This window comes from Glycine soja, chromosome 11 (assembly GCF_004193775.1).
Source record: "Glycine soja cultivar W05 chromosome 11, ASM419377v2, whole genome shotgun sequence".
Classification (NCBI taxonomy): domain Eukaryota; kingdom Viridiplantae; phylum Streptophyta; class Magnoliopsida; order Fabales; family Fabaceae; genus Glycine; species Glycine soja.
Window position 1 is genome coordinate 20,376,468 of NC_041012.1, and position 14,096 is coordinate 20,390,563.

The window sequence follows — 14,096 nt, forward strand, 5'->3', positions numbered from 1 at the left end:
CAAGTGTTTTCTGCCATCAATACAAGCACAACCAACTTTTAACACCCCATTTCGGTTGTCTGTTTTACCAAATTGGATGGAATTCAGAAGAGTCAGTAAACACATGATTACACATGTTTGAAACTTTCAAGTGCAACCACATTTCTTTTGTATTAGCCAAGATAATTTAGATTCCATTAATTGGATGGAATTCAGAAGGGTCGCTAAACACGAAATTACACTGTTTGAAACTTTCAAGTGTAACAACCATAATTGTTTTTTATTAGTAGGAATGGAAAACAGTTTATAACACTTGTCACACTGTTCAATAAACTGAGTTAGATCCCCTTGATGTAACAACCATAAACTATTGTTGTTTCTGTTTTTTTTTTTTTTTTCTTTTTATCTCTTTTCCTTTGTTTGAGAAAAAAAGATGAAAACATAAGTCCATATCAATAATTTACTAATCACAATGTTCAATTCATGTGTATCTCATTTGGGAGATACATAACGCTACTAACTAGCCAATAATAATTGTTGCCCTGAATTTTTTTACGCTTAATATGTGATGACCGTTGATCAATGACTTGCACTAGTGTAGCTAACACAATTGCTAAAGTTTGCAATGATCATTCTGCATCATATAATTGTAGAGGTTCAATGATAGCCTCGAGATTGTGAAAACCAGGCCCTGACTCTTCTTTCCTTTGTTATGCTTTTGGCACATGGGACATTTGACTTTGATTGAAATGCTTTTGAAAAGGATCAAGCAGATGACAATTTGAGATAAGGTTCCTCAAAACTTGGTCGGGTAGCCTGCATCTTATGATAACTGCTTTATATTCATCATTTTCTCTCGAAAATAAACAAGAGACCCTCCATGTCGAGTAAATTATCACTTTGGTCTTTCAAATATTTATGTGATATGACATCAGAGTTATCACTTTGTGGCACTACTTCAGTCCTCCATAAAAATGAATATATTATAGTTGGAAAATATTTTAAAATCTTAAAACTTAGTGTTCAAAATCTTCTTAAGATTGATGAGAACTTTGGAAGAACCATACTAGAAATGGTCAATATTGTAGTTGGATAGAATCTTGTAACTTTTAACGCGAAACTCAAGTCTCATACCTTATAATTAGATATTGACATTCTACCACGTTACATAGTACTTCTAATGTAGGAGTCAAGTCTCATACCTTACAATTTGATCCTAACATCTCACTATGCTCCATAGTACTTCTAACATTGAACTCAAGTCTCTTACCTTAAAATTAGATACTAACATCTCACAATGCTCCATAACCCTAGACCCCATGCAGGCTAGTTGTGTTTTACCCAGATGAACATTGCAACATCGGCATCACTACCTCGTGTGTCGTGCCACTCTTTGCAACTAATACATGGTGAAAGGCTCTAATACAAATTGATGGAAACTTGATAAAACTACACCACAAAATCCGTTGTAGTTGAAGAGCCCAAGACCTTATAATCTGCACACTAGGATCCCATATTTCCAATGTGACACTCGAGTCTCATCATACCTTGCAATTGGATTCTAATTAAAACTAATGTTATTACTTCCTAATCTTCGGGGATTTTTTTATATCGATCATGTTAGTTGTTACTTTCTATTTAACAAAAATCTTTAAAAGACTAAAATGGCTACACAGGACAGCTCAATGTTTAGAAGACCAAACCAAGAGTTGCACTAGCATGCTTACTTGTAGCTTTTTCATTGAAGAGCTGAGATCCTACACAATTCACATGCTGCTAAATGAGCTCTAGTTGCTTACTGTGCCTGCTCACCGTGTTAAAGAAATGGTACACTGAAAATCATGCCAAGCAAACAGAATTAAGTGCCTGCTTCTGCCCCTCACCATTATGCTTTCTTACCATCAATAAATTCTGTGATCAAATGCCATTACACAAAATTCCATTCCATGATGTGCAACCAATAATGAAGGGAGCAAAGGTCTTTGGAAGTAGCATGAAAGAGGAAGTGTCCACCGGAGAGAGTTTATAAACAACCAAAACTTTTGAGGCAATGGAGCCAATAGAAACTATTGTTGTCTATCACAAGCAAATATGGATTGAGATCTTCTGCAGTAACACTTCTAACTGCACAACTCCTAACCTTTCAAAACATTTGGTTTTGTATTTAATTGAAGTGTTAATGTTTCTTCTGAAAATTAATCACCATCAGATTTGGAACTGCACCTCATGCAATTCAATTATCAACTGTAGGGGATCCAATTTCACCTAGTATCTTCTGACACAAGTGTGCTTGTTCCTTAGGCAACCCTCCTACACATTTGAGCATTCATATATCATTTTGGAGTAATAATACTGGCTTGAGTGGATTGGCTCAACAGAGTTGAGAGTTGATATATATATAGGATTTAGTTCGTCTAAACCTTAAAGTGAGTAATAGTAAAGTAAATAAACTCCCAAGAGGCCAAGACATATATTTAAATTCTACTTTGATTGAATCAAAACTGTAATAAAGTTCCTAAGACTGGTGCTATACAGAAAAATTGAGAAATGATGTACTTCAACTTGGCAAACAAAATTCTGAGACAAGATATGCTACAACAAGGTGAAACAGCTAAAAATGAGGAGAGAAAAAATGTTACAATGAGGTCATAGTGTGATGAGAAGATATTAGAAGAAAAAAAAGAAAGAAAGAACTGGGATTGCCATGAAATGCAGTAAGCATGACATCTCAAAATTGAGAACAGGTTATGACTGTGGTTGTTGTTGCTGCTGGTCATCTGTATGTTGATGTTGCTCTGACTGTTGTGATTGCAGTTGTTGGTCACTTTGCCAGACCCAAACAATATCATGAAGAGAAGGCCTAATATCCTCTTTCAATATCTTTTGATATTCCAATGTATCTCCATTTGATTTTTTCACCTCCACCATATGGAAACAAGGTATAACCTCGAAGATCTCAGCATCAATGGATAAAACTCCCTTCCTACCTTCATTGAGGCTCTCTAATTTCAACAAACCAGCAGCTTTTTTCTTTATTTTCATCCTCAGTTGCTTAGCAATGTCTTCCAGCTTGGAGATGATGACATTTGCTGGTAACCTTGAACTAAATCTTGCTTCCTTTTTCTTAAAACTTTCATCAAAGAATCGAGAAAGATCAAAACCAACAGAACGGGAGATAATGTCAAAGGCATTTATACTTAAGGGCACAACTGACTCCCCATTTGCTTCTGCTGCTATGTCATCACAGTCATTTTGATCAGAAAGAACTGTACTTGAAGAAGAGACAGTGCTATTTTCCACTACAGGTCTTTTGTTTTTTATATTTGGTCCTTTCTTAAACCAACAATTTTCCCTAATAGTAGATATGGGAATCCTAGTGTCAGGATTTGGATTTAACATCATGCCCAATAGCTCACATACTTCTTGTGGGAACCAATTAGGACATTTCAATTCTGCTTTGCTTATCTTCCTATACATCTCTATCAAATTTGGGTCGTGAAAAGGGAGATAACCTGCCAACAAGACAAACAGAACTATTCCACAAGACCATATATCAGCTTTGGTACCATCATATCCCTTCCTTTTGATGACTTCAGGAGCAACATAAGCAGGTGTGCCACATGGTGTATGGAGTAAGCCATCCTGCCTCTTGGAATCAACGAGAGCGCTTAAACCGAAGTCAGAAACCTTTAGATTCCCATTTTCATCCAATAGAATGTTCTCGGGCTTAATGTCTCGGTGGTACACACCTCTACTGTGACAATAGTCTACAGCATTGATTAGCTGCTTAAAATACTTGTGTGCAACATCTTCCTTGAGTTTTCCTTTAGCCACCTTGTTGAAGAGCTCTCCACCTTTAGCACATTCTATAACAAAGTAAATCTTATTCTTGTTAGCCAAAACCTCGAAAAGCTGTATAATATTGGGGTGCCTGGCCAGTCTCATAACAGATATTTCACGCTTGATTTGTTCAGCTTGCCCAGTTTTCATAACCTTATCTTTGTCAATCACTTTAATAGCCACACTTTGGTTAGTTATTGTACTCCTAGCATAGTAAACCTTTCCAAAGGTTCCCTGGCCAAGTAATCTTCCTAACTCATATCTATGCATTAAGACATGTGGCTTACTCTCCATATGAGACCTTAAAGTAGTATGAAATTTTCCACAACTTCCTCAGCTCACTTAATTTCTATATCATTTACTATTATGAAATGTATATAACTATACCTATATACATAATAGCATAAAAAAGGCATTTCAACCGTCTTCACATGGATCGTGTATTAGCAGAACAGGCACTCTACAAAAACTTGTGTGCCTATTTTGCATCAAGGAATAGCTAATGAATGAACTACAAACTTGTGGTCCACTCTTGTCAAGCATTAAGTGGGGAATCAATAGCAAAGGTATCACCTTATGAATCTCAACCACAAAGCTGCAACCAAGAAGGCACATTTTTTTGGCATTCCCAGTGGTGTCTCTGTCAACCACAATTGAGAGTATGTGACGGAAACCATAAATCGATGAACTTCAGCCGCATACTTGATTTTCAGAAAATAATAGTTTGTTAGAGAGAATCTGCAAAACAAAAAGAACAAGTACAACACCCACTTCAATGACTGTTAAGATCTGAATAAAATAGGGAGAACATTTATTAAGATGATGAGCACAGATCAGATGCTGATCTAAAAACACACAAGGTGAAAAACTAGGATTCTAAGAATGGCCATGGCATGATTAATTGATTACTGATGTCTGGTAAATAAACAAGAATCTATATTTTGTAGTTAAATATGAAAGTAAATAGAAAATTTCAGGAACTAAATCAATTAATCATGCAAAACAAAAAGAACAAGTACAACACCCACTTCAATGACTGTTAAGATCTGAATAAAATAGGGAGAACATATATTAAGATGATGAAAACAGATCAGATGCTGATCTAAAAACACACAAGGTGGAAAACTAGGATTCTAAGAATGGCCATGACATGATTAATTGATTATTAATGTCTGGTAAATAAACAAGAATCTATATTTTGTAGTTAAATATGAAAGCAAATAGAAAATTTCAGAAAGTAAATCCACTGATCTTCTATAGTTATGATCTTCAAATGATTGTCTAAATGAGAATTGAATCAAAACAACAATTCTGCACTATTCATCAGGTATGGAAAAAAGTTATTACTCGTTCAACAAGAATACAAAAGGGTGCAAAGAGAAGAGATGAAACTGTGGTAGACTGATAAAGAAACCTCAGAATCTTAACTACAATTTTAGTCTATGATAGTTTGCTGAAAATCCATGACTAAATTTTGCTTCCTAGTATGCAAAAGCTTTTTAAAACCAGTCTCAAAGAGGAAATAAAATAACCAACCCAAGTTCACAGTTACAGTGATAGGTGATGATATCATATGGATGATTCAGGAACATGCTCAAGTTGTACATATCAATAAATTGAACCAGAAAATCTAACAGATATAAAAAAACAAAAAAAATATTTTACTAACCTTCAGGATTGAAGAGACACATGCAGGTACACATTGAAGATGCTGCACAAACCCAGAAACAGATGTGTGTGTATTTATATATTACATATTATAAAGTAAAGATTTCAAATCAGGATTAGGAAACAATAGTGAATTGATTGATAATTTAATTATTCACTATAATTATTAATTTTACTGAATTATTATAAATATTAAGATTATTTTTAAATATATTATTATTATTATTATTATTATTATTATTTGATTGTGGCAGCATGTACTGTATCTCGCGAAAATGATGAATAAGTGTGAGTGGGCCCGGCTCAAGACGTGTGACCCAATGAGTGCTTGGCGTGAGAGTTGAAAAAAAGGAAAAGTTAAATCATCTTGCAATTGTATTGATAATTTGTAAATTACAATTTATTCGTTTTGGCTTGATTTATTAGTTTTAAAAGTGACGTTTTATTTTATTTTTTTTCAATTTTTCTCGTTTATTGCATCTGATTTTCAAAGAAAAAAGAAAAAGTGTAGAGTTGTTGAGTGACTTTTTTAAACAACTGGTGATGTCCTACATCAGAAACATAGTGAACGACTGAAAATATTTATTCAAGAAATATCAAATAGTTAATTGCGAAAAAAGACTATTTTTTAAACAATCTCACGTTGAAAAGAAAATGAAAGATGTTAGAATGCATTGAGAACCTACACAAAAACTACATTATAAACTTGTAAAGATTTGATTATTTTTTAATATTTACTTACCTAATTAAACATTTTAAAATACTATATTAACCTACAAAATTATTTTAATTGAAAATTTATAATTAAATTTGATTTATAATTGTTTTTTTACACGGGGCATAAGTACGGAGAACCATCTACTTTGTTAATAATTAATTTTTGTGAAAAAATTTATTAATCACTTTTAATGAAATCTTTATTCTTAATCATGATTTTTTTCATACTCGAATTTACCAAATTTAATATTACTCAGAACAACTACTTTTTGATAATTTATAATAGGTTTTGTAATTTGTTTTGATGCAGCAAGAAGCACACGCACCGCGACTCACGGAACATACCTTCCACACTTTCATTTCAAAATAATACTTATATGGCTCTTTCGTAGGATCTTAACTTATTGTAGGTACTGATCCTTGTTCACAATTTTTCACTTTTTTCCCCCTTTGCTTGAAACTACAGAAACTTCGTTCGTGTAATCGTGTCCATTTCTTTACTTTGACTCTCTTTTATACGTCCAAATTGTTTAGTTTAAGTGAATAGTAATTTATAGTAGTGAATAAGTTTATTGGTTTAATGGTATATTTTATCATCAAATTTTTATTATTTTGTGAATTTTATCAATTAAGTTTTATTTTTATAAATTTTACCACACAACTTTTATAATTTTAAAAATTTTAGTACTCAATTTTCATTTTAACGAATTTTATCATCTAGTTTTTAACATTTTATAAATTATATATTGCTGTGCATTTTACCATTACCTTAGTAATAAAATAATATAATTTTTTTTTTAGATTTTTGTAAAAAAAATTATAGTTATAATCCATATAAACAAGTGATTTCCTACACCAGTGATCATTAGAATTGATGTCAAACGTTAAAATAATTCATCTTTTGTCAAATGTGGTAAAATATAAAAAAATTAAAAATTTGAATGATAAAATTTGTAAAAATAAAATTTAAGCGGTAAAATTTACAAAGTAATAAAAATTGAGTGCTAAAATTTACAATCAAGCCTAAGTTCTTTTTTTTTTATCAAAGTAAAGATATTTTGGTGATGACCATTATTTCATTATTTTAAATTTTTTTTATTAATTAATGATGTTTTTTCTTCATGTTCTTCTTAAAAAATAGTATGGATATAGTGTGTAACTTATTGTTGTTTTTTTTTTTCATTTTTATATTCACCGTTAAGTAATTCTTCTTTTATCATTTCACAAATAAAACAAAACAGTTTTGATATCTAATGCTACCTCTTTCTTGTCACCTAATTTTTCTAGTGGTCTATAGCATCCATGTGGATGATACGGAACTGTATTAAATTAATTAGGTCCAATAAATTATAAATAAATTTGAAAAAAAAATCACCATTCAAATAGGACCTTAAAATATCTCTGTAAAAATATGTTTGTTGAACTCTCAATGTAAAATTATATTTTCACTAATAAAAAAATCATATTTAATATAACTTTTAAAATAATTACTAACAAAGTTAACAAACTTACATTATAAAAACACTTTATAATGTAAATACATATCCTATTTTCTCTTCAAATATATCGGCACATTAAATTTCAATCAACTGTACATGCATGATATACTAACATGTCTATTAATATTTTAGCTTGAACTTTTGTTTTCGGTATATGTTGAAAATAAAGACAAACAACCAGAAATAAGTCTGTTTGCTTAATTTTACAAATAATGTTTATATATTGGCGATGCTTTCAGCACAATTTGAAAAAGATAACTCCCCTGTTTGAATGCTGAAGCAATTATATTTATATCCATTAGCGGCAAATATAGTTATTTTAATATTTATTCTTTCTTTTTATATGTTTTTTGGATAAATGTGTTGATGTTTGGGACCGAATTAGGAGAATGATAGATAAAAACTAAATAATGTCTTTAAAATAATAAAAAATAAGTTATATTAAGATATAAAAATGGTTAATATACAATTTTAAAAATTAAAAATTTGAGAATATATTACACATTTTTAATTAATATTCTTAAGCTAGTCATTGATAAGATCTTATAATAAATAAATGGGTAGGGTAGCACAATGTCAATGAAAATGACCTGTACTCTGGAAGACACGTTCAAATTCAAGGTATATCTTTTTCTTTCTTTTTTAAAAAGAAAATTCTAAATATATCTTTAAAATATCTAAGTCTATCTCTTGCGGTTCACAATATGAGCCCATGAAGGTCATGACTCATGACCGCCACAATTCTATTACGAGCTTGTTAAAAATAAGATTTAATTGTAAAAATAGTTTTTTTATTTTTTTCATTTCACTAAATCAATTTTCCTATTTTTTAATTTATTATCGGAATCCTTCTATTTTTTCAAATTCACTATCTGGGTCCTCAAAGAAAAATTTGAACATTAATTGTTAGTTTAAAATATTGATGGTCACGTGTTGGGATATAATTGGTCATTAAGAGGTATTTTTAATTTATTTTCATCAGTAATTAGATAACTAACAATTATCTCAAATGTTTAATTATTGTAAATGTTATTCTTTCTAGATGTGACACGAATGCTATTCAATGACCTTTTAAACAACGTCGTCCACCTCCGACTTTGTTGCTGCTGTAGAAGCAAAACTTTATGGTGAATCAAGAATGATTCAAAGATGTTTTGATGATAACAATGATGATAACAAAAGACGATGACAAAGGTGATGACAAAAAGCTCAAAGGTCAATCAAAGAATGAGTTCAAAATGTTCAAGAATGAATCAAGAACAATTCAAGACTCAAGAGGAAAAGTTGAAGAACACTTAAAGATTCAAGGATCAAGCTTCAAGAATCAAGATCAAGATTCAAGATTCAAGATTCAAGAATCAAGATAAGTATGAAAAGGATTTTTCAAAAACTGAGTAGCACATGGATTTTTCACAAAACATGTTTACCAAAGAGTTTTTACTCTCTGGTAATCGATTACCAGTGTCTTTGAACGTTGAAATTCAAATTCAAATGTGAAGAGTCACATCCTTTCACTAAAAGCTTTGTGTAATTGATTACACTGATTTGGTAATCGATTACCAGTGATTGTTTCTGAATAAATCAAAAGATGTAACTCTTCAAAAGGTTTTTGACTTTTTCAAATTGGTTTTAAGTTTTTCTAAAAGTTATAACTCTTCTAAATGGTCCTCTTGGCCAGACATGAAGAGTCTATAAAAGCAAGGCTTTGATTTGCTTTTCAACATACTTTTCCAATCAATCTTATACAATCCTTTACAAGCCTTGAATCTCTTTGAACTTCTTCTTCTTTGTGCCAAAAAGCTTTCCAAAGTTTTCTGGTTTTCTGAACCTTGAAAACTTGTGCTATTCATTCTTTTTCATTCTCTTCTCCCTTTGCCAAAAACAATTCGCCAAGGACTAACCGCCTGAATTTTTTTTGTGTCTCTCTTCTCCCTTTTCCAAAAGAACGAAGGACTAACCGCCTGAATTCTTTTGTGTCTCTCTTCTCCCTTGTCAAAGAATTCAAAACAACACAGTCTGAGAATTCTTTTGATTCTTCCCATTCCCTTATACAAAAGTGTTCAAAGGACTAACCGCTTGAGAATTCTTTTGTATCCACATTCACAAAGTATCAAAGGTTTAACAGCCTGAGATCTTTGTCTTAATACATTGGAGGGTACATCCTTTGTGGTACAAGTAGAGGGTACCTACTTGGGTTTGACTGAGAACAAGAGAGGGTACATCTCTTGTGGATCAGTTCTAGTGGAGGGTATATCCACTAGGTTCAAAGAGAACAAGGGAGGGTACATCCCTTGTGGATCTTTGCTTGTAAAAGGATTTTTACAAGGTTGAAAGAAATCTCAAGGACCGCAGGTCGCTTGGGGACTGGATGTAGGCACGGGTTGTTGTCGAACCAGTATAAAAACTCTTGTGTGTTTGTTTCCTTCTTCCCTACTCTTTTACTTTCCGCTGTGCATTTAATTTCAGCTTTTACTTTCTGTTAAGTTTCTCTTCTACTCCATATTCTCTTAACAACATTAGTAAAAGCCTTAGAAGAGTAAATTTTTAATTAGTAAAGGTTTAGGAATAATTAATTCAACCCCCCCTTCTTAATTATTCTGAGACCACTCGATCCAACAGCTGCTCCTCCGTTGTTTCTCCTTCCCCCACCCCAACGGGCGAATGCCTCCATCGAGACTCCATTATCTCTTGCTTCTCCATGTCCAAATTCAAATGCACATGTTCTTGTTCGTTGTTCCGTTGTTGATGACTTTGGTGGAAAGGTTTTGCATCCTCCACCAGGAGAATGCCCTCCAAATCCATGCGGTAGCCGTAGAGAGGACACGTAGAATGCGTGTCTAGCCATGTGTCCATGCACTCCACGTGGAACGCGTGCATGCATTTTGGCAACATCTAGAGAACCTTCGCAGCCTCGAACTTGTTTAAGCACACCACACAATCGAGTCCTTCCTTTGGCCCCCGCAACGCTTCGAATTTGAAGGCCGGTAACTATTCCACCATAGACCAGTCAATGTCAGAGTTTTTCCTTCTAGCGAACGACGCCACCGTCCACGGAGCCGAGTTTCCCCCAACACTATTTGTGATGCAGTCGTTGCAATGTTTAATGTAGAGGAGGAGGAGCGATGTAAGGGAGATTATGGTTGTAAAAACACACACCATCACTGCTACGCTTGGTCTGAACAGTGGCGAGGAATTGTTGTTGTTGTTTTTGAGATAATTGTTAGTTACCTAATTACTGGTGAGGGTAAATTGAAAATATCTCTTAAACAACTAATTATTGCGGATACGTAACAGATAGTGAATTTGAAAAAATAAGAGGACTCCGATAGTGAATTAAAAAATAGGGAGACCGATTTAATGAAATGAGAAAAATAAGGGAACTCTTTTTGTAATTAAGTCTAAAAATAATAGTAAATTATATTTCTTTTTTTTTGAGATGTTTAAATTACTTTTTCTTCTTCTTTTATTTTAAAATAAAATATATATTTCTCTATCTCTCTTAACAGATAAATCTACTTGCATTTGATTTTATTTTAACAAATTTAGATTTTTTTAAACATTTTTTCAAGATAATTCTTGACATAATCAACAATTAATTTTGAATATATATTATTAAATTTGAAGTATTAGAAGATAGAATAAAGATTATATCTGAGATTTTAAAGTCAAGATAGTTAAAATCATCAATACTTATGAAATACTAAAATTAATATGTTTTAAATTCAATAGGAATATGCTTGTAAAGACTCTTACACTCAAGTTAAAACTCAGTAAAATAATGATTAAAATGTGTTAATAATACATAACTAAATAAGATTATTGTAACGACGTTTATAGATAATGTAATGAGAGGTGTGGTGATTCTTTCATCATGAACATGTCAGATTTCTTTAAAATATTTGTTAAGTAAGAAGTGAGGTAAACATCTATTTAAAATTATACTCATAGGAACTACTTGATTGACCATTAATAATTATGTTATTAATGGTGATTGATGGTTAAGAGATTGTCCTTGAAAAGTAATCCATCTCTTGATTCATATATAGAAGAAATTGATTGATTGATTAGAGACTGAACTTATTATTTCATTAAAATAATTATTGTAAAAAAGAATAAATTTATCATGCATGATAATTTATTATTATAGTGTAAAAACTATTTATACTCTCAATACATCTAAATTAAATCCATTTAAAGATAGGCAATAATTGTGTAGCATAAGCTCCAAACAAACAAGCGCATTGAGCGGTTATGCGCATCCCTCGGTCTCAGCCACCGCCTTGCATTTCACTCACTCAATGCCTTTGTCCCCTGTAAATAAGAAATGCCTTCTTGTATCTCAGAATAGTATAATGCTACCTATTTAATTCATTTTATAATACTTCAAGATATAATGTAGTAATTGATAATTTTGAACAAAAATAATGATAATAAAAATTATATGTTACTCTAAGAAATGTGGAATGAATAGTTTTCACGTGTTTAAACAAACTAGCTAGCTCTGCGAATAATGAAGTCATCACTATAAAGTATAATTTCACCATGCACAAAATTACTGGACATTGAACTTGTGTATTCTCTGTCATCAACACCGTATATAATATGAATAATACTACGCACTCTTAAAAATCATTAGGTTGAAATGAAAATTAATTATCAACAAAATCAATCAATATTTTATACTTATAACATGATAAAAAAAATAGGTATGATTTTTACACTATTTCCCTTGTGCTATCAAGGGTTACTAGATTTGTTACCAAGCTACACATATATTATTTTGTCAAATACTTACATTTAGACTTTTATTCTTTTTTTTTTTCTGCCTCCTCCTACTCAAAATGATGCATGGTGCGAACCTCGTACTCACTCATTTTGTCAAAAGACCTTAAATCTCAACATTGAATTATATAGTATGAATATTGTCAGGTATAATCAAGTTTTAATTTTAAGTTTCCTTATAATCTATAGTCTTGCTTCCAGCAAATCATTTTATTTCATTGCGAGATTAGGATAAAATGGCCATATATTGTGCATGATAATTATTGAGAAACCAGGGATGGAAATGGGTTCATCTTACAGGATTTGGCTTCGCCTCTCCCCTAACAATGGAAGAACCTTAGAGAATCAATATATCTATTAGTGGTCTGTTTTCTTTTCAATTAACCTCATTTGTTTATCTATTAATGGTCATATGTTTAGTATCCATATAAAGAATAAATGCATTGTGATTCATCTATTGTTACTTTTATCATCATCATTGTCCCATTGACCATTTAGTTTTCTTAATTCATGCACCAATATTAATTTTTGCGGGGATAATGCTAGAATTCATGATTTCAGACCAAGATAGAAGAGTGAAGTAGGAAAAAGTGTGATAAACTGAAAATGGATTATATTGATCCTGAGAAGAGTTGAGTACAAAGTGACTCCTCTAGCCTTTATATATGCTCCAATCCAATTAACTGTATATCTAATAGATAAAGCTTGATTTTTACCTTCTATAGTTTATATGCTTTTCATTTATTACTTCATTTTCCTAGTGATTCTGACGTGAAACATAGAATACTGATGGAAAATTAATGTTTGTTTTTCAGCTGTTTTAGAGTTAGGTTTTTATTTTTTTTTCTTGTTTAATACCTAGACTGCTTATCAATGTATGTTTGGATAGAGAATTTTAACTGAGGGAAATAATTTATCAGAGAATTTGAATTTCTGTAATTTAGAATTCAATTGTTTGAATGTTTTTTATGAAGAATTTAAAATTTTAAAATTTTAAAACAGAATTTTAAACAACTAAAAATTTGAAATTTCAATTTCCTTCTAAAAGGTGAAAAATTGAAATTATCTTCTTTTTCAAGAAACACAACTCCTAAAATATGGATCGGATGTGAGCATAAAGGAACACTTATAACTAGCACACTAATCATATTTTTTCTCTTTTTTTTTTCATTCATTTTTTTCATCTCATAATTTTAAATTTTTTTATTCAAACACAAAATTTTAAAAATAAAAGAATTTCAATTGAAGTATTTGAAATTTTTAAAATTTAAAATTTCTTAGAATTTAAAATTTCTCCATTCAAACACACTCTAGGACATTGCACTAGACCAACTGCAAGGTGCACAATAAGCAGTTGGTTTGACATCTTTTGAGGTTTCACTCATTTCCTGGATCCAAAATGTGTTTTCTTCATTCAATTGTTGCCATTTTCAAGTACCGTTGCTGCACAATTACTATGTAATATGTATACTGAAAATTTTCTGTTATCTCACTAGAAGATAATCTCGATTTTTAGTTAAACTATTTTGACATTTTTTGGCCACTTTACCTTTCATTTGACAAACCCGAAAATGTTTCTAATGCCTTCAATTATATAAATAACTAATAAAA

The 14,096-nt window shown here is 31.3% G+C and overlaps 1 protein-coding gene across 1 annotated transcript; it reads right to left on the minus strand.

Annotated features, from left to right (window-relative positions):
* Positions 1-2,438: 2,438 nt before the first annotated feature.
* On the minus strand, positions 2,439-5,597 carry LOC114373503 (CBL-interacting serine/threonine-protein kinase 10-like). The gene is made up of 2 exons (XM_028330977.1): positions 5,489-5,597; positions 2,439-4,557 (listed from the first exon to the last, which is right to left on the minus strand). Exon 2 carries the CDS (start codon positions 4,111-4,113, stop codon positions 2,725-2,727), a length of 1,389 nt encoding a protein of 462 aa, XP_028186778.1. The 5' UTR covers positions 4,114-4,557; positions 5,489-5,597; the 3' UTR covers positions 2,439-2,724.
* Positions 5,598-14,096: the final 8,499 nt, after the last annotated feature.